The sequence below is a fragment of the Paroedura picta genome, chromosome 7 (assembly GCF_049243985.1).
Source record: "Paroedura picta isolate Pp20150507F chromosome 7, Ppicta_v3.0, whole genome shotgun sequence".
In the NCBI taxonomy this organism is placed as follows: Eukaryota; Metazoa; Chordata; class Lepidosauria; order Squamata; family Gekkonidae; genus Paroedura; species Paroedura picta.
This window is the reverse complement of record NC_135375.1, coordinates 35915962-35940694: the sequence shown is the minus strand read 5'-3', so window position 1 is coordinate 35940694 and position 24733 is coordinate 35915962. Positions and strand designations below refer to the sequence as shown.

General features: G+C 39.5%; 1 protein-coding gene across 5 annotated transcripts; it reads right to left on the bottom strand.

Annotated features, from left to right (window-relative positions):
- Positions 1–2807: 2807 nt before the first annotated feature.
- CCDC125 (coiled-coil domain containing 125) lies at positions 2808–24125 on the bottom strand. Of its 5 annotated transcripts, none has more exons than XM_077347464.1 (12): positions 23970–24125; positions 21264–21654; positions 17893–17951; positions 17072–17158; positions 15330–15407; positions 13343–13428; positions 11576–11658; positions 10232–10347; positions 8893–9000; positions 7922–8096; positions 6250–6383; positions 2808–6107 (listed from the first exon to the last, which is right to left on the bottom strand). In XM_077347464.1, the coding sequence occupies exons 2-12, from the start codon at positions 21583–21585 to the stop codon at positions 5748–5750; spliced, it is 1608 nt and encodes a 535-aa protein (XP_077203579.1). In that variant the 5' UTR covers positions 21586–21654; positions 23970–24125; the 3' UTR covers positions 2808–5747. The 5 variants fall into 5 exon arrangements, with proteins under 5 accessions (XP_077203579.1, XP_077203581.1, XP_077203578.1 ...); XM_077347466.1 differs by having other exon boundaries at positions 21264–21649; positions 23970–24110; XM_077347463.1 differs by lacking the exon at positions 23970–24125 and adding an exon at positions 23733–23862.
- Positions 24126–24733: the final 608 nt, after the last annotated feature.

Genomic DNA, 24733 nt, shown 5'->3' with positions numbered 1-24733 from the left:
CCGGCAGCTGCCCCACCTCGGGGTATGTTAAAGCCAGCTCTGCCTGATTGTTGTGAATTCTTCTGTGCAAATCCAAATGTGCCACATCAGCAGTTGTATCTCAGGCAGAAGGTACAGTTACAAGATACACCATAAATACTGCAGAACCGATAATAAGCAACCTTGGAAAAGAAGTTCCATGGAAAGAAATGAAACTCCCTTTAAAGTAGCTGCTAAAGTATAACTAAACAAATGAAAATACTTCATATTGAGGCACAATTCATGGAGTGGGTGTAATTTTCAGCATAAAGCAGTTTGCAGTCTCATTTATCTGAAACTGTAAAAACCATGAGAGGCTGTGTGCCTGACAACCTAAGTCACAACACTTGAATAATTATTTTCTTTTACAATAGCCAGTTGTTGGGGTGAATTTTATCAAACATATTTGCTTGCTTTTAATGACATTTTGGAGAAATCATTGCACAATGAGGAAACATCCTACAGTTTTGCACAATGGAGAACTTCATTCTAATATACACACTTTGCAATATTTCAAGGTCAATGCTCAATCTTTTATTGCTAGCAATAATTTTAGTTAACTTTTATGGTTTGACCAGCAGCCTGACACCTACAATGCATTTGCTAACAGTCTTACACACGGATCATGGCTTAGTTCGAGATACACTTCAAGCCTGAGACCTATTTTCAGTTCCAAGATAAGCAACGGACGTAGAATTGTACTAGTTGTAAAGAATGCTTTTAAGCATGTGCAAATAGTCAGAACCAGACCACTCTCCACCCTTTATGTATGGTTTTAGGGAGAAGGAACTTTAAGAGTGATTTAATGCTATAAAATCAATTTTACCCTGTTATTAAGTACAACAGGAGTAAGAGGGACATTTAATATTTTAGAAATGCTAAGGACAACACAAATATCACGACAACCTTAGGAAAAAAGTTGCTATAAAGCTATTTGACAGAGGATAATTTGAAAACCAGTGCTTACCTTTGTTTGCATTACAACACTTCTAGACCTAGACAGAAATCTGCGGTCTAATCTTATCTCAACATTTATTGAAATTTGTAATTTTTTGCAACATTCTACGACTGAACAATTTTGACAGTGCGTTTCCGCAAAACTACATTGCGTGTTGTAGTACTTTTGCATCAAAACACATGCTAAGAGTGTGAGAGAGAGTGTGTGTGTATTCTTGGTTTTATCATGACTGGCTTATTAAGCTGCAAGCATCTCATTAACTATCATATTATGCAAATTTTAAGACCAATATGATAATAGCACTTTGTGTTCCCTATTTTCTTCTTCTAGAGGGTGACTCTAACAGTGACACGGGACATTCAGACTCAGTTCTCAAAGCAGCAGGTGTAGATTCTAATCCTACTGAAGCTGGAAGTTCACATGATTGTGTATTCTTCCATACAAAAGGGGGGATCCATACACGGAGAAAACTTAATAGCTATTGTCCATCAACATTTGCAGCCCGGAATATAGTAAAACGGTTAACAGAGTTTAAATTTCCAAATACAGCAGTGCACCAGGCTGCTTAAAAGAATAAAACAGTTTTTGCTAAGACAGATACTTTCACAGTTAGGTGACTGGTGTATGTCTCCTTCAATCACTATAATTTAGTAACTTAAGTCTTGATATATTGCCTAGGGAGCAAAAATGTCTGCACTTTTCCCTTCCATACTACCTGTTCAACTGTCCGTCAATTGAATTTCCCTAACAGAGTCATTTAGCCACACAAACCTTATGCCAGCATCTATTCACCAGTTTTTAAGCATCTCTCCTTAGTGGATTCTGTGTTGGGTGCTGCTGGAACTGGGCATCCCACTCAGTACCAAATTTTATTGCCAATAGGAGCTTTTCTTTCCCTACAGACACTAATTCATTCTCTGCCTGCACCGTTGAACTGGGGAAGCAGACCACCGTTGAACTGGGGAAGGAAGTCCCATCATTACGCAGTTTCAGCAGAAAAGTTACACACTCTGCTACTATGAGGCCTCTGAAGTATAAAAAGGTAAAGGTATCCCCTGTGCAAGCACCGAGTCATGTCTGACCCTTGGGGTGACGCCCTCTAGCGTTTTCATGGCAGACTCAATACGGGGTGGTTTGCCAGTGCCTTCCCCAGTCATTACCGTTTACCCCCCAGCAAGCTGGGTACTCATTTTACCAACCTCGGAAGGATGGAAGGCTGAGTCAACCTTGAGCCGGCTGCTGGGATTGAACTCCCAACCTTATGGGCAGAAAGCTTCAGACAGCATATCGCTGCCTTACCACTCTGCGCCACAAGAGGCTCTTCTCTGAAGTATAGCACTGACCATTTAAAGGAGCATGGTTTAGGAAACTGCTATGCCAGATGTTGGTTTGAACCAATTTACTTATTACCCTTTTCTGTACAGACAAGCAGCACTAGCCATTCACAAGGATTATAAAATAAGGTGTTAACTGAGTAATCATGGATTCCTGTAATTGCGGTGGACACAAGGATTGTGCAAATTGCTATGGAACACTTCCTGAGATTGTCCACTGAGACTGCCCTCTACTCACATGAGGTTACATGAGGTAGCTAGGTCAGCTCAGGCATTCAGAAAACAGATTAAATTTGGATATTTGGTGCATTTTTATCCCATTTCACTACCTAGGAGCTCAGGATGGCATACATGGTTCCCCTATCATTTTCACAACCTGTGAGTTAGATAACTATGCAAAAGCTTCAGTAACATCCAAAACCTATGGCTGTAAAAGATCTTGTAGAGGTAGTGACTGAGGCAATACTGCATTGCTTTATTAGAGATGTCTATTCTCATTCTCAAATTAAAAATGATTTATTTTTGCAAATGTAATTACTGAAAATAACAATATATTGCAAAATTACAATACTGGCACATAGGCCTTAAAAGTAGGTCTTTCCCCAGAAAGTTAAAAAGTAGGAAAAAATAGTTATTGTATTTGTATTTCACCATTAAGAAACACTGTTTGCCATGTTTTGATCACTATACTTCACATAAATAAATATCAAAAAGGGTCAAAGCATTGGCAATGCATTACAATGAAAAGAACATTCAATTAATGATATGAAATCAAGTTTATAAAACAGCTTAATTCATTTAGGAATCTCCATAATTCTCTTAACAATCTACTGGTTCAAGCCACACACACTGAAAATTAAAATACTGGCCTTCAAGACCTGAAATTTTGTACAAAAATATAGTTTTTGTGCTAACACACACAAAAAATTAAAAGCCCTCTCTAAAGTAGTATCACATTCAATCCTGCAAGCAGATCATATTATAATTTTTAAAGCAGCACAATTTAAATGCACTAAAATAGAAAATATAAGATACTCATACAAAATTAACTCCACCCCCAGAATTATACAATGTAGTCATCACATTTCTTTAATAACCTTTAATTCATTTAACACACACATAAGAATCCTAAAGGAAATGTTTACAGTTCCTACTAGATTCGTATGAATCTTGCTTCCTGGTTTTGTATTTTTATGACACTCATTATTTAAATATATAATAAAAAGTTAATAGTATTGAAATAGCACATGAGCTAGGAACATTGTGGATAGTTATTTAAAGCTCATCTGCAGTTAAGGATGATGCATTTTAACAACCATCTGTCTTACAAATCTGACTTATTAGGGAGCACATTTATTATGACATGGTACTGACACACCGTAACAGAAAAAAACTATGACCCAGTTGTTAAAATGTTAATAAAACAGATCCATAAGCTTTTGGTCAACAGAGAAAAGGCTAATCTCTCTCTGCAAAAGCATAGAATTGACAAGGAGTTAAAATAGTTACCCTAGTGTCACTCAATAGAATGAAAAACAATAATAAAGCATCATCCACTGACACATACAGCAGCACTATTTTTATATAGTTCAGAACAGTATTTAGCAGCTACCATAATGGAGAATTGTGTTATGTTGTTCTTTTATTAGTATTCTGCATTTTCAGTTCATGAAATAATTTGGGGGCTTTAAAAAAATGTGGACATTTCTGGCATGTGGAAAACCAGCCATGTAGGAAAGCCACAATGAACTAATATGTGGGAGATCCACAAGCTGTTTTAATAAAGGTGTCTATCCGCAAGAATGATTTGGTTCATTGTTATTGTTAGGTGCAAAGTCGTGTCCGACCCATCGCGACCCCATGGACAATGACCCTCCAGGCCTTCCTGTCCTCTATCATTCCTCGAAGTCCATTTAAGTTTGCACCGACTGCTTCTGTGACTCCATCCAGCCACCTCATTCTCTGTCGTCCCCTTCTTCTTTTGCCCTCAATCGCTCCCAGCATTAGGCTCTTCTCCAGGGAGTCCTTCCTTCTCATGAGGTGGCCAAAGTATTTGAGCTTCATCTGGCCTTCTAAGGAGCAGTCTGGGCTGATCCAAGCCTTGCAGTCCCAAGGGACTCACAAGAGTCTTCTCCAGCACCAGAGTTCAAAAGCCTCAATTCTTTGACGCTTGGCCTTCCTTATGGTCCAACTTTCACAGCCATACATTGCAACTGGGAAGACCATAGCCTTGACTAGATGCACTTTTGTTGGCAGAGTGATGGTTTGGTTCATACAAGACAACTAATATCACTTATTTTATATGTTTTGGGTAGTTAAGAAAAGCTTTGCATTGGGGGAGTAGAGAGGCAGACCATGACCAGAGATTAACTGGTCAAATGGATATCATAGTGATCTACCTCACAAAGTTTTGTGAAGGGCTGCAAAATGTTCACACTGGAAGTAAACATCATTATTTTCTAAAAAATACAACTACGGTATATGGTTTTCAAAAACTATGAATTAATAAATCCATTGGATTTCATTTTGGAGAGTTCTTTGCTGTTGGGAAATTGCTTTCCTAAGTAACTGAAAGTCTTCTACATTTGTTGTTTAATACGTGGCAAAACATGGCCCTGATTGCTCCAATATACTCCCTACATGTGCTTTGCAGATTCCATTCTCAGCTTTTCATGTGACACCTGATTTATGAGCATACTTAAAATCCTTCCAACCCTACTCCCCCGAAACAGATTGTCTGAACTGACCGCACAGATTATTCTTGTACTGAGCACACATTTTACTCTGAAAAAAAAGAGCCATGTTCTAAATTCCTGGGCACAAATTTCCAGCAACATATGCAACTGCTTTTGCATGCATAATTCATAAGTTAAGCAAGATGCCACAGCTTGCTTGTGGAATAGGACAAAATTACCAATGAACTTACTGTGCAGGTCCTAAGTATTCTCCACAGCATAAATACAGCATTAATTTTATCATGAAATAATAGTTCCTAAATTTCTGTAGTTACCTATCTCATAACAGAAGACTTAAGGGATAGGAAAATGGAAGGACATGCATTTAATAAATGCCCACAACAGAAGTATACTAAGCAACCTGGTAATTTTTGTACCTAGGTAACTAAAGCTAAAGTCTTAAATATACAAAATAACCACTCTTTTTTCTGAATTATGATCATAGAACTGCTGTCTGATTCTGGAATTCTTAAATCTAAAGTATAGCAATCTCCAACATATGAAAAGGCTTCTTTGCTGATTTACCATGTAACAGGCAGCTGCATGTGCATAAAGAGCCACTGTGCACACAGACCTACCTCTGACATGAAGTCAGTGGAGAAGCCTAACCATACATGAAGCTTAGAGCCTTAAATATTAATAATGCTAAAACTGTGTGTTGCCTATACCATTCCCACCCTTCAATTATCTCCCAGAGTACCTTCAGCTCATGCCTGTTGTTCCTTCTATTTTGTTGACATCTGTTTCTTCACAGTGCATATTCATAGATACTGAGGAACATGAGCATCCAGATTTTCTGTCAGATTCTCCATCATGACACTGTTCTGTACAGGTGTTGGAAATGGTACAGGAGCAGTCCTGAGCAGTACAAGTTTGGCAATATGAACATACAGCAATAGCTGGTGCTTGAAGATCCGGATCTTTTTTACTGGCATCCGTCTTCACTTCAGGAAGTTTATTTCCTTCATTCTGCTGTAAGCGGTCTTCTTTCTCTTCCAAAGTATGAGCAAGCATATAACTGACTTTCCTTTGATGAGCCAAAGCCTCTTCTGTATCATTCAACTGTATAGTCAAAGAGAATACATTAGGAGGGGGGAAAACTATACTATAGATAAAGAATTCCATACAGACAATCTATGTGTAAATATCTGACCAGAGATAATAAACCAACACTAGTATGGAGGTTCATAAAGGGGATACCAACCAACTCTATTAGTAGCCTGATAATTTCCTGAGGGTTATCAAGTTCTTCCACTTTCTTACTATCAGTGGCGGAAGAAATCATGCTTCTTAATTTTTGTCCTAAGGTTTTCTTGCTCCCTCGAAACATTAGCATATCTGAGAATAGAAAATAAGATGTAAGTTTCAGCCTTTGTATTTGTGACTTTATAATCAGATAACCAGAGATGTAACACCATCATTTTAGAAAACAGAATAAAGCTAAGCACAGACCAGACATTCCTACTGCAAAGAGAAGACTGGTGTAAATTACTTGTCTGTTTTTTAACCTTATGCCAAAGGCAACTAATAGTGTACACTATAATATAAAGAATTTTGAAAATAGTTTTGATTTGCATGATTTCTGACATGGCTAATTTCCAAAGTTCTAATCCATTAGAAACAAATATTTCATAGGATAGTGCAGAAGATTTTACAATTAAGAAGCAGTTATTAAAAAACAGGCCCCACCCACTTTCTAAAAACATTTGTCAGGCACCATGGCACCTATGGGCATCACACTGGGGGGGGCCTGTCCTATCAAAAACACCACATATAAATGGTACCTTTATTTAATTGGGATTAATGCTTCCAACTGTGCTTTAATTTGATCAAGTGACAAAGACTGCAATTTTTCATTTGGAGATACCCATATGTAACTTTCTATAACTATTTCCATACACATAGGGTTTTCCCCCCAGAAAACCAATAAATTCAGTTGAAAAAAGTTTGTGGGCTTATAATATTCATAATTCTATAAATGAAACATGTCTTTCAATTTTATTTATTAAATATCTTTTTCTCTTTGAAAAGAGACTATGTAAGCAAAGCTGGGCACACCCGGATTGGGCCAGCCCCTGGAGCACCTGCCTTCAGAAGCTGGCCATGAGGTGCTCAGCCAGCCTCACAGCCAGATGCTGCCTGGCCGATGAGGAGGGTGCTCCTGTGGCGCAGTGCCTTCGCCGCCGATCAGCCCACCCGCCAGCAGCCATGGTGGCCCAACTGGCAGTACAGCCGTCACCCCGCCTGCCAGCGTGGCTACTGCCTTGGCCACTGCACACTACACTGACCATTGCGGGGCCATTGCTCCAGCTGGCTGCGCAACACCCCACTCGACCGCCATGCACCCTCCGCCCGTCAGCTGACCCCACCGCCAGCTCCTACAGTAGGTCGCCTGCCCGCTAGCGCCCATTGCATTTCTGGATGCAACGGGCATGAAGGCTAATATATATATAAATTATACACACACACATAAATATACACACACCTCAACAACCTACATCTACATCACTGTTTTGCTACACAATTATTATTCACACATGAATATGTGAAAACTCCTCTGAGTGTTATTGTGATCTAAGAAATCATTAAAGTTCTCTTGCTTGTTAAAGCTGGGTGGCCTAAGTCATACATCAGTCATCACTAGATGCTTCAAAAATCTAATGATGAACCAAAAAGTATTCCAGGCAGTGGCTGGCACTATGTTGTTCTGGTGGTATCCAGGAAACAGTCAACACTAAAGACACATTAATTAATCGGGTCTACCATAAATTGCTCAGCGCAATAAGCTAGTCATATCAAATAATTTTCTGTGAAAAATATAAAATCTAGGCTATTTCCAATGCCACTGAAAATCATGTCACATGGAGAAAAATTACCATCCTCCTTCATGCTTTTCCAGTTTAATAATTTTGTTTCTTTTTTGCAGGCACTATTCACTTGTGTGAGTCTCAGAGCCTGGTCCTTCCTCCGCATCAGCTGCTGCTCAAATGCAATTCTGAAGGCATCTGCCATTATGTAAGCCTCTTCTTTACTCTTTTTCAGAACTTCGAACTGTTCAACAAAAAACGTTTTTGTTTATTTAGGTAGCCTTTTTTAAAAGAAAGAAAAAGATGAAATCCACAGTTTATTTTTAAAGAGTACTCTGTCAAGTGTCTGTTGCTTCTTCTAAGAAAGACTCTACAAACTGGTCACTTGTGGGAGACATAAAATTAGCACCATGATGACCAGCAAAGGAAGTCAGCAATACATTCCTCCATAGAAATAACTATTTTAAAAGCCTCTTGAAACAACAGAATGCAACTCTTTCACAATTGCTCTGAGTTGTGTGTCAGTTTTGGCATCACGGGATAGAGAAGTGCTGTAGCCGCTGACCCATCAACCACATATTGTTGTGAGGCAATCAAGGAGAGAAGGGATGCGAGTCACTTTTTTGTGCAGAACAGAAAGCAAGAAATCACAAGCATGTGGGCCACTAGGAAAAAAGCACTGCCTATAATACCTATATGAATATTTAGACTTCTTAAGTCTCTCCTAGGTTTGACTGCATATAAGAAAAGCTAAAGTTGTACGATGTAAAAGAACTGATACTAAAGGGGTAAGTTAGATGAACAGCTATTAATTACACTAAGCCTACATAGTACAGTCTTGTCTAAAATGTCAACATTTTCTTCTTTACATGGCTCTGCTATCATTTATATGCACATCATAGTAGTAAGCTGTTGATCACATAGAAAGTCAGCTGTTGAACTGTATTTTATAAACAGTGACATTAAATCTTGCTGAAATTTCCCATACTTTAAAAAATAAAAGCACATATCAACACTACTTTAAACCCAAATCAAAATACCTCTTGCTTAAGCTGAAGAAGCTGTTTTCGAGTTGCTGCTGACATTTTGGCACATGAGCATGGGTCTCCCTCTGGATCATTGCAAGCACAGGCTCCAAGTACTGCTAGCTGCAAATTCAAACATATTATGTGAGCAAATTTAGCTCCTTGAAAAATAATTACATTGAAACCTTATCTAAGTGAATAATGGAATGATAGCAGTTCACACTAAATTTCCCTTGCAATTGTTAGTTACTGCTATGAATAAGGCAATATAAACCCATGGATGCTATTCATTTTTCCATTGCCATCTCAGAAGAAGGCAACTCTGGGTAGAGAAGGTGATGAGCTTTAACAATTTTTAGGGGATACTGGAGAAGTAATAAAGAGGTCAGCTACCAGATGATGGGCAAAAATATAGCAGCAAAAATCAATGGGAGGGGAGGAAGAGTTACAGCTGCTCATAGAGTTGGAAGGACATCTGGGTCATCTAGTCCGAACCTCAGCTCAATGCAGAAACTCTCAACTACCTGCCCACCCACGGTGACCCAAATTTCATGACCAAGGCCCATTATGCACGGCCGCCGAAACGGCGATTTCGGGTCACATGGAAAACGCGGAGGGGGAAGACGCGACGCACACCGGTTATGCATGGGGCGGGGCGTGACGGCGGCAAAACCCAGAGTAACTGATTATGCACGCGGCGATCCGGGCGCCGCTTCTGGTTGTGCCCCGGTCACCCGGAAACTGCGCTTTCTTCCACGTTTTGCGAACTCGGCTTTTTCGGCGGCATGCACCGAAGCTGCGGCCGGTTGCAGCCGGCACCGTGCGTTATCGGTGATTTTAGTCGCTGCCATTCCACCCCGAATGTGCGCTAAAACCCCCGTGCATAATGGGTCTAAGTGATGCCTTTTCCCTACATCACTGCCAGATAGCAAGCAATGTGCAGAAATGGACTTCACTATACCCAAGCACAGCAGCCCAGGTATGTAGAAGAAGCCTGAGCTCACTTTTTAAAAATGTGATATTACAACCTGTGTATTCTATTTTCCATGATAAAATATATGCCAGGATACAGTCTTGAAAATATCGGCTTCCTGCCAGTGGCATCAGCCTTGGAGTTAAGCTGTAGCATAGCTTGAGGATATCAAAGATTCTTAAAAACGATTCATTAAAACATGTTAACGTAAGAACTTTTCCAACATGCTACATGTAACTTGTTTTTATCAAAATTATTCACCAAACAATTCCTAAAGGATATGGCAGATCTTCTGGTCGCTCTTGTACAGACTATTATTATAATAATCAATCAGAAATAGGGCAGCAAAAGAAACAAACAAGACAGCTTTTAAACACATACCTCAAGCCCTGTAATCTCTGTGAAGCCACTCTTACTAAGAGACATGTTCTCTTGAACAATCTTCTGCTGTTTTACATCAAGCATGGCAAGCAATTCCAAGCGCTGTTGATCCAAAACTATAAAATTCAATATTGTTGCTTATGATTAGCATTCCCTATTTGCAGTCCTCACTTCACACTGTTTTTGATTTTTAAAGGAGGGTTGATTTGTACAGTACACCTGAAACAAAAGTCTTTAGGGCCAAACTAGGCAACAATGTACTTTTGCCACAAGTCACTTGACTTTGATCCTCTCCGCCAGACAGACAGCTAACTTTCTAAGTGTCCCTGGGCACTTAGATATGATTTTTTCAGACTTTCCAAGATCCACCCCCCACCCCTCCAAATATTGTTCAAGCTTGGAAAGATTTGTGGAACCTGGCAGCAAATATCACATTACATTTTATACCAAGGATATTCTGGATTGCATCCCAAGACTATAAATAAAGTAAATTAAATAAATTAATAAATGCTAAGTAGTACAACTGCTTTACCAAAGAACTGGTACATATGTCATGTAAGCATGCCATGGATTTCTAACAACTATTTTGTGAAGGTATGCATAAGTCAGGCGAGGACCAAGCTAGAAAATGTGTGACATCAACTTTTGAAAATACCACCAAGGGCTTGAGTGAGTCCAGTTGGAACAGTATCACTCAAAGATGTCCCGAAGAAATTCTGCTGTTTAAACATTTGTGAGCATTGGCAGAAAAGTGACACACACAGATAACAGCAAGTAAGGAAAAACTCATTTATTCATGAGTGACAACAGAACTGCTCCATTCATCTGACCCTCAGCAGTGCATTAAAAAGAGATCTTAACTATGACAGTGAAGTAACATGGTGTAATGCATGTGCAATAAAGTTGCAACCAACACATGACAACCCCAGAGAGGGGCTTTCAAAGCTAGTGAGAAGCAGAAATAGTTTGCTATTGCCTCCCCCTCCCCCCATACAAGTCCTGACCTGGCTTATAGCTTCCATAATTTGACAAGATGTGTAACAGGTACAGCAAAATGCATCACATCAAGTCAGTGACCCAATCCTCCACTCAATAGCTGCCAAAATTATAAATAGCTCTTTCTTTTAAGGAGTTTCAGTGCCTCTGTGAAAGGGCATTAGATGACATGTGGCATGGAATTTATGTCCAGGTGCCTAGCTCTACAGTACAGATGGTTTTGCCTAAACAAAGGGCTCTAATCCATTTCCCAGGCATGTGACACAGCTGCAGGTATACAAACCAGTATCTGAACTTCCGCAGGATGCATTATACTTTTAAAAAATGAAGTAAACAGAGCTTACTTACATTCATTTTCAGATTTCAGTATTTTAACTTCTTCACTTTTCAATTTAAGTGTTTCCTTAAGTGCAGCATTTTCACAATATATTCTGAATAAACAGGAAAAATATTTATTATTGCCCATACTGAGCCAGTCGTCTTGGGGAGGTTTACATCAATTAATATATAGTACAATTAAAACCATAAATACAAAACTCCAATCAGTAAAATGTTTAATCCATCTGGACTAGCTATAGCTTAATTAAAACAGCCAGTTGTCTTAAAAGTATTGTTTCTTCTGGTCAAGAAGGGGGGGGGGAGAAATGAGTAGCAAACACTGGAGGCCCATGGATGTTCTGATTCATGTGCTGTCTGTATTGGCCTCAACCATAAGCCTGGCAGAAGAACTCTGTCTTGCAGGACCTGTAGAAATATGTCAGCTCCATCAGGGCCCTGATATCCTCTGGGACATCATTCCACCAGTCAGGGGCCAAGGCCAAAAAGGCCCTGGCCAAGGCCAGATCCACTTTTTTGGTGCCAAGGATTAACAGTTGGTTCACCTAGGCGATTGACTCGGGGGGGGGTGGCATATTCACAGATATATGATCTTGGTTAATACCAAAATCTTAAACCAGACCCAGAATTCGACTGGGAGCCAACGTAGCTGCCGCAATACCTGTCTTATATGGTTTCCTAATAAAGACCCATGATTTCCTAGTAAGGACCCATGTGGCAGCATTTTGGACCAGTTGTAACTTCCACGTTAGGGTCAAGGGCAGGCCCACATACAGTGAGTAACAGTAGTCCAATCTAGAGGTGAATACTGCTTGGACCACCGTGGTCAGATGTCCTGGGGCCAGATATGGTGCTAGCTTGGTGAAGATGGAAAAAAGTCCCTCTCCCAATTGTTATATAGCACTTCAATTGGCCCATCACCAACAGGATTGATTTCTGTAGAAAGGGTTCAATCTAAATTTCTCAGAGCCATTTTCCAGCTTCTACGGAGTGTCCTAAATGCACCATGCATGTGGAAGCAGGGGTGTTAAGAGTTGAAGAAAAGATTACTAAGTTCTGTATCACCTTATGGTTAAAACTCAAACATCAACCTATAAACATGACACCACTTATTGTTGAGGATAATTTCCAATCATCCTGGCTGAAATCAGCGAGATATAAAACAGAAAAATTGGGATTATCAATGAATTTACTACTTGAGTTAAATCTACTCCAGGCTATGAGTGTAATTAAGCAGAAGATCAAAGATACTGGTAGACAGTGGGATATACCTAGAGCTCCTGGATTCCAGGCACCAGCTAGAAATAAATATCTTCTTGCCCCAGCCTCTTATCTACTTAGTCTGGAGAACAGCCAACAGAGAAAAGCCTTTAGTCTAGCCAGATGTTCAACCCTGCCCACAGCAGTATTAGGCCATTATTTAAAAATCCATTTATCTCAAAGACTCTGCCCCTGTGCAAGTGGACAGATAGAAACAGTGGAGTATTTGCCCCATATATACACTACGAGATTAAGTTTATACAACCAGTGCTGGAAAGATTTTCGGGCCTGTCCTCAGTTGGTAAGATGAAAAATACTGCTGAGTGATGACAAATTTTAAATTACAGCATATACTGCTATTAAATTAGGTATTAACTTCAGATGATATTTGTACACAGAGATATGTGGTGTTATGGTTTTTGTTTTATTTTTCACATATTTTAGCACCTTTTAAATTACTTATGTATATTGTATTTTTTATTGGTCTGAATTATTGTGAATAAAGATTTACTTCCTTACCTATCGTATTTTTCTGCCCAAGTCTCCTCTATATTTTTAAATCTCTCCTGATTAATTTTGATTTCCCACTGTAAAACATTGATTTCCTAGAAAATAAAAAAAACATTCAGACATAATGAACCATGGTTTGTTCATGATAAAAATGGAACTCTAAAATTCTCAAGCTCAGGAGCTCTTGTTCCTCCATATACTTTATCACAATGTTCCACATTGTGGATGTTCCACATTGACAAAACCAACAGATCACTGAGATTTGAACCTAGGTTTAAATATCAGGCCTAGAAGCCAAAGGACATCTAATTAAGCCATTCTGAAAACAGAAAAATATTTCATATTCTAAGCATTGTAAAAGTTAGCAAAGCATCCATCCAATGACAAAATAATTCAATTTTCTTTTCTTCAACCACAACTTCAAACTGAAGCAGACAAGCAGAATTATTCCGAAAGATTGTCAAGTAGGCCATCATCTGACTGAACATGCAAATTGCAAAGTAGTCTGCAGATAGTAAGCCTTTTCAAGAAACATCCTGATGTATGTCCTGCCAAGCATAGTGTCCCAAGAGCTATTTAATTTAGACTCATACAAACAGAGTTGGAAGGGGTCATACAGGCCATCTAGTCCAACTGAAGAAAACCCAAAAAGAGGATGTTACAAAAACAAAAAGCAACAAACTCAGCCAACAAATAGTGGGGACCCAAAAGGTTATGTGTCCACAAAATATAGTTAATGAAATTATATTAATGCTAATTGTGCACAACTTACCAAGTTAAAAACACAAACAAAGCCCATAGGCCAGGCTTTCTCAACCAGGGTTTCATGAAACTCTTGGATTTATTGATGGCCCTATAAGGGTTTTTTGAATGGGTGAGAGCTAATTAATTATTTTTTTAATTTGTGAAACTTTTATCAGGTGATATGACCATATATGGTGATGTCGACCCCCCCCCCAATGGCCAATGATGGGCCTGGAGAGGGTGAGAAGGGGAGGCGCCCTGGATATGTGTGTACACAGCTATGCTTCCTAACCATATTCTGTACAATTGAACCAGCTTGGTGTAGTGGTTAAAAGTGGCAGTTTCTAATCTGGTGAGCTGGGTTTGATTCACCGCTCCCCCACATGCAGCCAGTGGGGTGACCCTGGGCTTGTCACAGCGCTGTTAGAACTGTTCTGACCGAACAGTAATATCAGGGCTTTCTCAGCTTCACTACATCACAGAATGTCTGCTGTGGGGAGAGAAAAGGGAAGGCCACTTTGAGACTCCTGGTAGAGAAAAGTGGCATATAAAAACCAACTCTTTCTTCTTCTTCTTCACTTCAGGAGTTTCTAAAAGCTTGAAGAATGTTTCAGGGGCTTCTCAATGGTAAAAAAAATTGAGAAAGGCTGCCATAGGCTAATCACTGAAATAACATACAATGCATTTCAACCCCCAAATGTGTCTTCCACAGAGGTCTAATCCTGAATACACCCGTGATATAGTAGTAAATGCAGATAGCAAACAGAGAGATTTTAAAAACTCAATATATTCACTATAAATACCAAGATCATTTAAAATGGAACTGATAGAAGGCATCCATTTATCGATGTAAGTCTCCTTCTCCAAAGCTGCTAAAAAATTCTGGGGCATGTCAGTAACTTCTCATGCACAGAACAAAACTGCTGAATTCCATATATGATCAGTGGACATTAATTAGGTAACAAATGGAAATGTTAGTTAAATGTATAACCTTTTGAACGCTTTGCAGTTATCTATAAAAAGATATTTTACTTAAGAAAGAGATGTAAAGAAAATTGTTCTAAGCTTTAAGGATCATATCCTTGCCTTACTATAAGAAGTACAGCAAGCCATTATATCTGTTAACATAAATAAAAGCCTAACATTTCCAAACAAGAATTAGGAACACAAACAAATGGACTTTCATTCAACTTTGTTCTAGATTGTGGCCCTTATGTGTTACACTTGAATGTAAAGTCAGGTATACTCTTACCTTTTCTAGAGTTCTCTTTTGTTGTTCAGTTTTCTTAAACATTGCTTTAGTATGACTAGTGGCTTTATCCAAGACTGCCTGAGAAATATTTAACAAAAAGCAGAAATATTCCTTGTCACAGTGTCTTTAAAATTATATCAACCTATGTATCAATTAAGCCAGCTACTGGAAACTGCACTCCTACACTGTATCTAGTATAAATATACATATGTGATAAGGAATCAAAATGCTGTCTTCATCATGTAAAAGCAAATAACAAATCTGACTTTAAATTAAGAGAAAAACTAGTGCCAAAGGCTATGAACAAGGAGTTACTAAAACATACAGCACAATCCACCGATCCCATTACAATATGGGTTCCCAAAGTGCGTGGTACATCACACCAGGGATCATGGGAACTGTGAAGAATTTTGGGGCAGTAGGGGGTGGTGAAGAATTTGGGGGCAATAGGGGGGCAGCAATCTGATTCTTCCTGCTATGTTTTCCTAGCAAAGATATTCCAATGCAGCTTGCCATTGTCTGCCTCTGGGTAGTAGCAACCCTGGACATCCTTGGTCTCCCATCCCAACAGAAGGCTGGATTACTAGCACAATCTACCTTTTGTACTAGCACAATCTACCTATAATTTTGTACTGATATACTCCTATGAGGCACAACTTTGGAAAGGAGACAATATTATCCATACTAAGGCAGCTAGGAAGCAGCCTAACTACCTTAACTACTGCCCAGTTCAGTGTGTGCATAGAAATGCCTTTTAAGCTTAGTAGTGGTTAGGAGTGCAGACTTCTAATCTGGCAAACGGGGTTTGATTCCCTGCTCCCCCACATGCAGCTGGCTGGGTGACCTTGGGCTCTCTTGGGCACTGATAAAGCTGTTCTGACCGAGCAATAATATCGAGCTCTCTCAGCCTCACCTACGTCACAGGGTGTCTGTTGTGGGGAGAGGAAAGGGAAAGCATATAAGAACCGACTCTTCTTCTTCTCCTTCTAAAGTTTTGATGTTTAATTTTACAGGGGCTTGCAAGGATTCTGATTAATTAAGTACTTAAGTTATTGATTTAAACATAGCTCAATGAAGAGTGCTTGAAGTCCTGTTGATATTTTATTAAGAGTCCCTTGGCCTTGTAGATAAATGGTTTCTGCATATACGAAGTCCAGTTTCCCCCAAATGTACTAGCCTCTTGAGATATCCCTACTTCTTACTTAATATTTTAATAAACAACTGGGTGGAAATGAAATAAATAGAAATACATCAAAATAAATGAAAAAGAAGCAACAGAGTAAACAACAATTGTTTGTGGAAGTGTTTTTCAATATCATAAGCTACTTCAGTTAACACACAGCAAAGTATGCTTTATCATCCTTTCTCCTGTCATGATTGCAAATAGAAAATAGAACATACAGTTTTATGTTGGCTGCAAGGAAACAAAACTGATTTGAGAATGTTATTTTTAATATGGTTTAGCCAACTGTGCACATTCCACTGATTTTTGAAGGTCAGCATTGAATACTAGCAGTGTCCACCATTTTTAGTATGTTGTTACCTGCCCTGACCTATCCAGAAAGGGCAAGCAACAATAATAAAGATTTTTTTTCACATTACATCACAAACCTATAATAGATTATTCACTCCTATCTGAAATCTGTAACATTTTATTAATCATTTCAAATTTTAATATTGAACTTAAGTCTTAATGTGATTTCTAACATTGAAGTTAAAAATAAATGAATTAAAACATTTACCATACTCTGTAGAATTTTTAATGCTTGTGTTTTGCCTTCCAGTTGTCTTTGAGAGGCTTCCAACTCAACTCTTAAAATTTCTACTTCCTAAGAAAGAAGAAATTCAAGATTGGTAAACAATTAAAAAAACACACATTCCCATTCAGACAGACAGAATCCACATGTTTTGTCACCCTCTGCTACGAAAAAAAAGAGCACCCAAGTTTAACTGGGAATATTCAGACATGGCACATTAAACTTTTGGAGAACTGACAACAAAAATCTATATACAACACACATTTTTTGAACAACACAGTTCTGTGATCCATGTCTGCAAGATTAAAATAAAGGCCCGATGAAAACTAATAACCGACCCAACTTTTGTTGAGTATTCCAGACTACAAAACCAATATTTTCATTAGGATTTATTTATCTGTGAATAACAAATCTATTTGACTTCCGTTACCAGTTAACAAGAGCCTCTTGTGGCGCAGAGTGGTAAGGCAGTGACATGCTGTCTGAAGCCATCTCCCCATGAGGCTGGGAATTCGATCCCAGCAGCCGGCTCAAGGTCGACTCAGCCTTCCATCCTTCCGAGGTTGATAAAATGAGTACCCAGCTTGCTGGGGGTAAACGGTAATGACTGGGGAAGGCACTGGCAAACCACCCCGTATTGAGTCTGCCATGAAAACGCTGGAGGGCGTCACCCCAAGGGTTAGACATGACCCAGTGCTTGCACAGGGGATACCTTTACCTTACCAGTTAACAAAATTCAACAATTAATTTTTAATTAAATGCCTCTTTTTTCTATTTGAGAGATATAAGATTCTGAAGGCACTTACTTCTACAGTTTCTTGAAGATGTTGCCTTAATTCATCATTTGATGCCTCAGAATTTGACTCTGTATGATTCACAACAAAAACAGCAAGATCTTAATAACATGCCCGGGTGCCTTTGGTTTAAAACTAATATTCTTACATTTTAATGTTTAGTGTGCTTTTAAAAAAAGGTCTAAAAATGAAAACACCAGCTGTTTTACAAAGCTATTTTGCATATTTTTGCCTGCATATTTACAAGATAATCATAATATTTTTGTTCAATTTCAAAACCTAACTGAGAAGAAATATTCTACTTTATTCATGCGCCTTTACCTAGGCATTATGGCAAACTTGGATGCCTTGAATTCTAGGCTTAATCCTAGAATCTTTCCGTTCTGCTGAGTATGCAAAGGGAGGTCAGTATGCAAGCAAAACTACACGTTTAAATAAAACAAAAATACATAACCATTAAAACTTCTCAAAATAAAACCATGATATATTTTACAGTCTAATAATATACTTTACAAGCTAATGACTAAGAGTTGAACAGCTGGTCAACACTTAGATTTGCCAACCCCAAGCAGCCCCTGAAAATAGCCTTAATCGATCGCTATTCAAAGTATTATTTTGGAAGCATTCCTTGAACTGAACATAATTAAAGCATTTCTGTAAAGATTCTTGGGTCAGAATATACTACATAATTTACATTCTTTCTCACTGTTTACCTCTCATGGGATTTTTCTCAAACTTCATTAACATGAGACCAATCTATTTCTCCTTGAATCCACAAGTGGTGACTGGAGATCTCTTAGAATTACATATGATCTATAAACCAAAGTAGGTCATTCCCGCTGGGGAACCTTTGGAAGGTGAACTTAATGGTGCTATACCCTATTGATATCTCTCCCCGCATCCTGCCCTCTCCAAATGCTACTCCAAAAAACGTTAGGAATTTCCCAACTCAAAACTGCCAACCATACTTAGATTAGGTTGTCTCACCAACATTTTTATCTTTATGGCAGTGGCAGTAAAACTTCCCATTTGAAAATAAATGAATTTATCTTTATATGCCAGTATTATTTGATTTCACTCTTGGGAAACCAGATATGATCTTCAGACATCTTTTGCCCTCATCCTTAAATCCTAGACACCAGAATGTGAAATGAGACAATTCCTCATTGGACACCATAATATCAGACTCTCACTGTATAGAATCCCATTGAAAGGGCCTTCCAAAACTGCAAGTGTGTCTTAGAAATGAATACAGAAAGGCTTTCACTAATTATATCAGAAAAGTACTCTGGAAAAGTCAGGGGAGATAAAAGTAACTGCTTATAAGTGCATGCACTTGAAAGCTCACGCCTTGAATAAATCTTTGTTGGTCTTAAAGGTGCTACTTCACTGATTTCATTGTGCTTATAAAAGAGGGTTGTTCTCATGAACCCTACTGATCCAACATCAGTTTGAGCACTATGTTCTAATAATGTGTTTTACAAAAAGTATGGCTCCTCCAGTATTTTCCTGAAATTAATCTCAATACAAAATGATGCCATGAGTTAGCCTTCATACCTCCACATATGTCAAAGTTAGATGTGGAGATATGTAAAAGGTAATTTTCAGCCAACAATTAAGATGCTTTGTAAACCACAGTTGTTAGTCCCACCCACACCTGAAGATGTTGAGGGTTGCCAACAGCAGGCAGACAAATCTGTTTTGGGCAGATTTCCAGTGCCCCAAATTGCTGCTCCATATAGAAGCTGTGGTATTAATTTCATTTTAAAAATTGCCAGAATCAGGGAAACCAGGCAACCGAAACAACAAGCTGGACCCATGAACATTCTAAACAACAAAGATTTGCTGTGGTATATTAATATTCCGCAGGGCCTGCAAAAGGGAGCTCATCCACCAGGCATTTGGTTGAGGTTGACCCAGACCATCACTTCCCTCAGGCCCCCCCTCCTATTATGACCGCCATTGATCTGCCTAACGCATTGGATCCCAGTAAGAGTTGAGCTGAGGCTCCTTTGCAGTTCTATCATATTATTATTGCTGTTATCATATTGGGGTTATTGTTGTTGTACTGTTATTGCTGTTGTCACGTGTTACCTCATGTTATCTGTATCTGTTTCCAGTTCCAGTTTGGTGTAGTGGTTAGGAATGCGGACGGTTCGATTCTGCGCTCCCCCACATGCAACCAGCTGGGTGACCTTGGGCTCGCCACAGCACTGATAAAACTGTTCTGACCGAGCAGTGATATCAGGGCTCTCTCAGCCTCACCCACCCCACAGGGTGTCTGTTGTGGGGAGAGGAATGGGAAGGCGACTGTAAGCCACTTTGAGCCTCCTTCGGGTAGAGAAAAGCGGCATATAAGAACCAACTCTTCTTCTTCTTCCCTGTAAACCGCCCTGAGCCTTCGGGGGAGGGCAGTATATATAAATAAATAAAACAAAACAAAATAAAATAAATAAATAAATAATGTGGTCCAGTATTCTATATTCCTTATTCCGGTATAAATTATGATTGCCAATCTCAAAATAAGGCATTGAGTCCTCCCAAAATTACATCCAATCTCCTGACTACAGAGATCAGTTCCCCTCAACAGTACTGCAGCTTCAGAGGGTAGACTCTATTGCCACACATTCCACTGAGCTCCCTTCTCCAGGCACCATCTCAAATCTCATGGAATTTCCCAAAATTGGAGTAGGCAATCCTAGTATAATTAAATAGCTCAGCAACAGCTAGTAGGCATCTCAAGAGCAATTCTTGGTGCAGTGGTTAGGAGTGCCAACCTCTAATCAGGCAAGCCAGGTTTGATTCCCCGCTCCACCACATGCAGCCACCTGGGTGACCTTGGGCTCACCACAACCCTGGTAGAGCTGTTCTCACCGAGTGGTAATATCAGTGCTCTCACAGCTACACCTACCTCACAGGGTGTCTGTTGTGGGGAGAAGAAGAGTGGGCAGTTGTATGCCATGTTGAGACTTCTTCTGGTAGAGAAAAGTGGGGTATAAAAGCCAACTTCTTCTTCCATTCTGACTTGCCCCATATTTCTTATCCTGTAAGACCAACAAAACTACCAAGGATCTAATCTTGGTGATATTATTATGATTGATGAAGTCTCTCAGCTGCACTATAACTTTAGTCATTTTGAGTACAGTAATGCCCCAATGAAGGGTAGTCAACTTCCAGGTGAGGCCTGGAGTTATTCTTCAATTACAATTGTTTCCCAGGCAACAGAAATCAGTTCCCTGGGAGGAAATGGCAGCTTTGGAAGGCAAATTATGGCATCACAGCCCTGCTAAAAATCCCCCCTCCACAGTCTCTGTTCTCCCAAGCTCTGCCCCAAAGTCTCCAACCGAAATTTGACAACCCTACACCCCAACATTAAAACGTACCAAAGCTGTTCTGTCGGCTGCAGGGTGCAAATCCATTCACTCCAGACTTTTTGATTGATATGTCATTTAAACAATTACATCTTGAGCACCGAAAAATTGCTGCATCATGTTCTTCTCCTTTGTTGTTTGGCACCATTAAAAAACTGACACTTTTTCTTGCTGAGCCTTTTCGGGGACTGACTGGGTGTGTATTTAAACCTTCTAGTTCATAAATATCATTATTTCCTTTAACAAGCCCATTTCCCAGATCACCACATGTCATATCATCATCATCTTCTGTAGCTTCTTCTGGATGGTTCTGTAATAAGATTGCTTCACTCATTGGTAATGCAAATAGCTTCTTGTTTCTAGATGGATTTCCCAAAAAAAGTGTCTTGAGATAATAGCTGTGCTGAAAAACACAGTCATAATAAATCTAGATCAATATATTTTAGCATTTTCCAGCAATTCTTAGACAGCAGTGAAAAACTCATTTCACATTATCTAGGTAATCTTGTGGATAACAAACCGGGTGACAATAATTTAAATAATGCACACTTCTTATCCACAAGATTTAGGAGTGTGAAACTATAAGCAAAAGGAATTCAAAATGAAGCACACATTTATACCAAATGAACAGAAATTTATTGCAGAGCAAGTTTCCAAGAACATACAAGCCTATCAGTGCAATCTTGTTCCTTACTAGTAGAGACACACCCAGCCACAAGGTTTACTTTAAATTGAAAAAAAGAAAAGTATTGTTACAATCCATCTGATATAGAGGTTAAATCAATAACTGTCAAACCTAAATCCGATGCAAATCATTCATGAATTAGGACTGCCCTTTCAAGGAAAATAAATAATTATAAATCTTTGATCAGCAAAAATATCAACAGGAAATCATTATTTATATTACCTTAATGCAGAAAAGCATGAAATAAAAATCAGCAACACTGTGAGTGGTATTACCTAAACTGCAAGAAGATGTAGCAGCTGATACAAACACTGCTATTCAAAAATTAGAATTGGTTCACAAAAATTAAATCTTTAATAGATTTTAATATGAACATTCACTTTATTAGTTCCAGTGGAACAGTTAGCAATGCAATTCCAACTATTACTACTACACATGTAATTCGTACATATACTTTAATACAATAATTCCCAAAATAGCTATCCATTAAAGGAATAGCAACTCTACTTCTAATGCATATCTATCAATCATGCAAAAAGATGGATACTTTTATTGTGGGAGCAGAGTAATACTAATTCTGATACTTTATTCTTAATTTAAAATATTTTATGACAGACTTCTAAAATGAAAACACAAAATGTCCAGTTGCCATACATAAGCAGCTATTATATACACACACCACACACAATTCTACACACTTAATAGTTTTGGACAATTGGAATTAATTCAGGATTTTAGATGTCTTATAGCATGAAGTTATGCAACTTTTCTACAAATATTGATTGTGTAATGTTGACATTTACACACCCTTGACAAACCATGGTCAAACATGTTAACACTGCCTTAGTAGTAGATTTGCATTATGTCTGTAAAAAAGACAGGCTTAGTTAATGCTGGAAAAATGTGCACTCATTTCACACATATTGAGCAGTCCTTCAAAAATAAATTTCAGGGGGAGTATTATTTTTCAAATAATGGGCAATTCTGGAAAGGATCTAGATAAAAACAGAAAACCCTCTCGTTTTCTCTCATCCTCGTTTTCTCTCATAAAGGATACAATCTCTAATCAACATGGTAGCTTCTTTCACCAGCTATCCAACCCAAACCCAACCCACAATAAAAGGGAAACGAATTTCCTTTTCCTCATTCATGCAGACTTCACGGGAATCAAGGCAATGAATAATTGACTGAATGTACACCTAAAACATTAATAAGCACCTATTTTTCCACGCCACAATTGCAACTAACTCCAGACAGGCTCATGAAGTGAAAGGAACAGCAAACAGAAAGTTACGCCCTTCTCAGAGCAAAGTTTTAGCGGCTATGAATCGCTCATTAGAATAAAATCAGAATCTACCATTAGAATACATACTTATTTTTAAACATCCAAATTAAAATCCTTTATATCTGCGTGTGAGGCAGTACGGCTGTGGAGCCCCTCGCCACAACCTCTTGACAGCTCCACAGCCATGAAGGAACTGATCTTTCCAGCCATGCCACCTTTACTTCTAAGGGGGATCGCCCATTCAACAGGGGGGAAAAATCTAACCCCACGCAGTTACCGCCGCCCTAGAGCTGCGGATTTCCCCCTGGGCAGCCACGAAAGGCATCGCCAGCAGCTCACAAAGAGCCAGCAAGGAAGGGCCCGATCCAAAGCCTCCCAGACACGGGGCTCTGGAGCAAACAGACACTCCCCCAACCCGTGGAGGCCTCCCGCAGACTTCTTCCGACGACACGTAAACCTCAGAGCCTCCTGCCCCACCCCCGCGCCCCTTTGCTCCGCACTGGCGACTTACACAGCCTCTGCTCGGAATCCACGTCCGCTAGCGCTGGCCCTCTCCCCCCTTCCACGCAGCTGGCTCCTGCCACCGCTTCCCCTTGGAGTAGTCCCGCTCCTGGTCGCCTGGCCCTCAGCCTCAATCCCGTCTCCCTCCCTCCCTCCCGTGAGGGCAGGGCTTCACCTTTGCGCCCGTCGGCCTGTCCCCGAGCCCGCCTTTCCCGTAGTTAGGGCAAAGGGACGTAACTATCTTTACCTCGAGAAAGTTTGAGTCCAGCGGCGCCTTCCTTCTGCAGCTTCAGACCAACGCGGCCACCCACCAGACTCGATTTCCTTGGTCGCCGGTTTTAATAATTGTCTCCCGCTTGCCCCGTCGTGAAACAGGAAAAACAAGGGGGTGGGTGGGGAAATGCATCCGCTTAGACACGTGTCTTCGCTTCAGAGCATTTAAAAGCCACCTTCCGCATTGTTCCCCTCTGGATGGTTCCTCTCTTCCGAGGGAGATCTGAAGTTTCAGTCAGCTTTGCAAATGGTATAGATGCAGCGAGGCTTAAAAGTTCTCCACAGCTAAAGAGATTTTCTACATAATTCCTCCTTTCCCTCATGGAGTTTACAATGATACAGGTGTTTCTTCTCTACTTTTAATTATGTGGCTATCATAGGTGGTAATTTAGGCAGAGCGAAACCCACTAAACTTAAACATTGCTTAAGGTTTTGAGTTTGATTCTCCCAGTCTGATTTGTTTACTTGAAACAATAGTCGGGACTGCATCTTCTTAGGCTATAAAAATGAAATGTTTCATATGTCATCTCACGCAGTGTCTTTCCACAGGTTTTCTGCCAAGGGGCCAATTCAGAAAGAAATGAAGTAACGGAATGGTAAGGTAGCATAGATCATACCACTTTAAAAGTACAAATAATCTATATTAAGGATACAAGCCAAAACACTTTCCTGAGAAGGAAACACTTTATACAACAAAACTTGCTTCTATGTAGATGTGCTTGGGATTACAAGTTATCT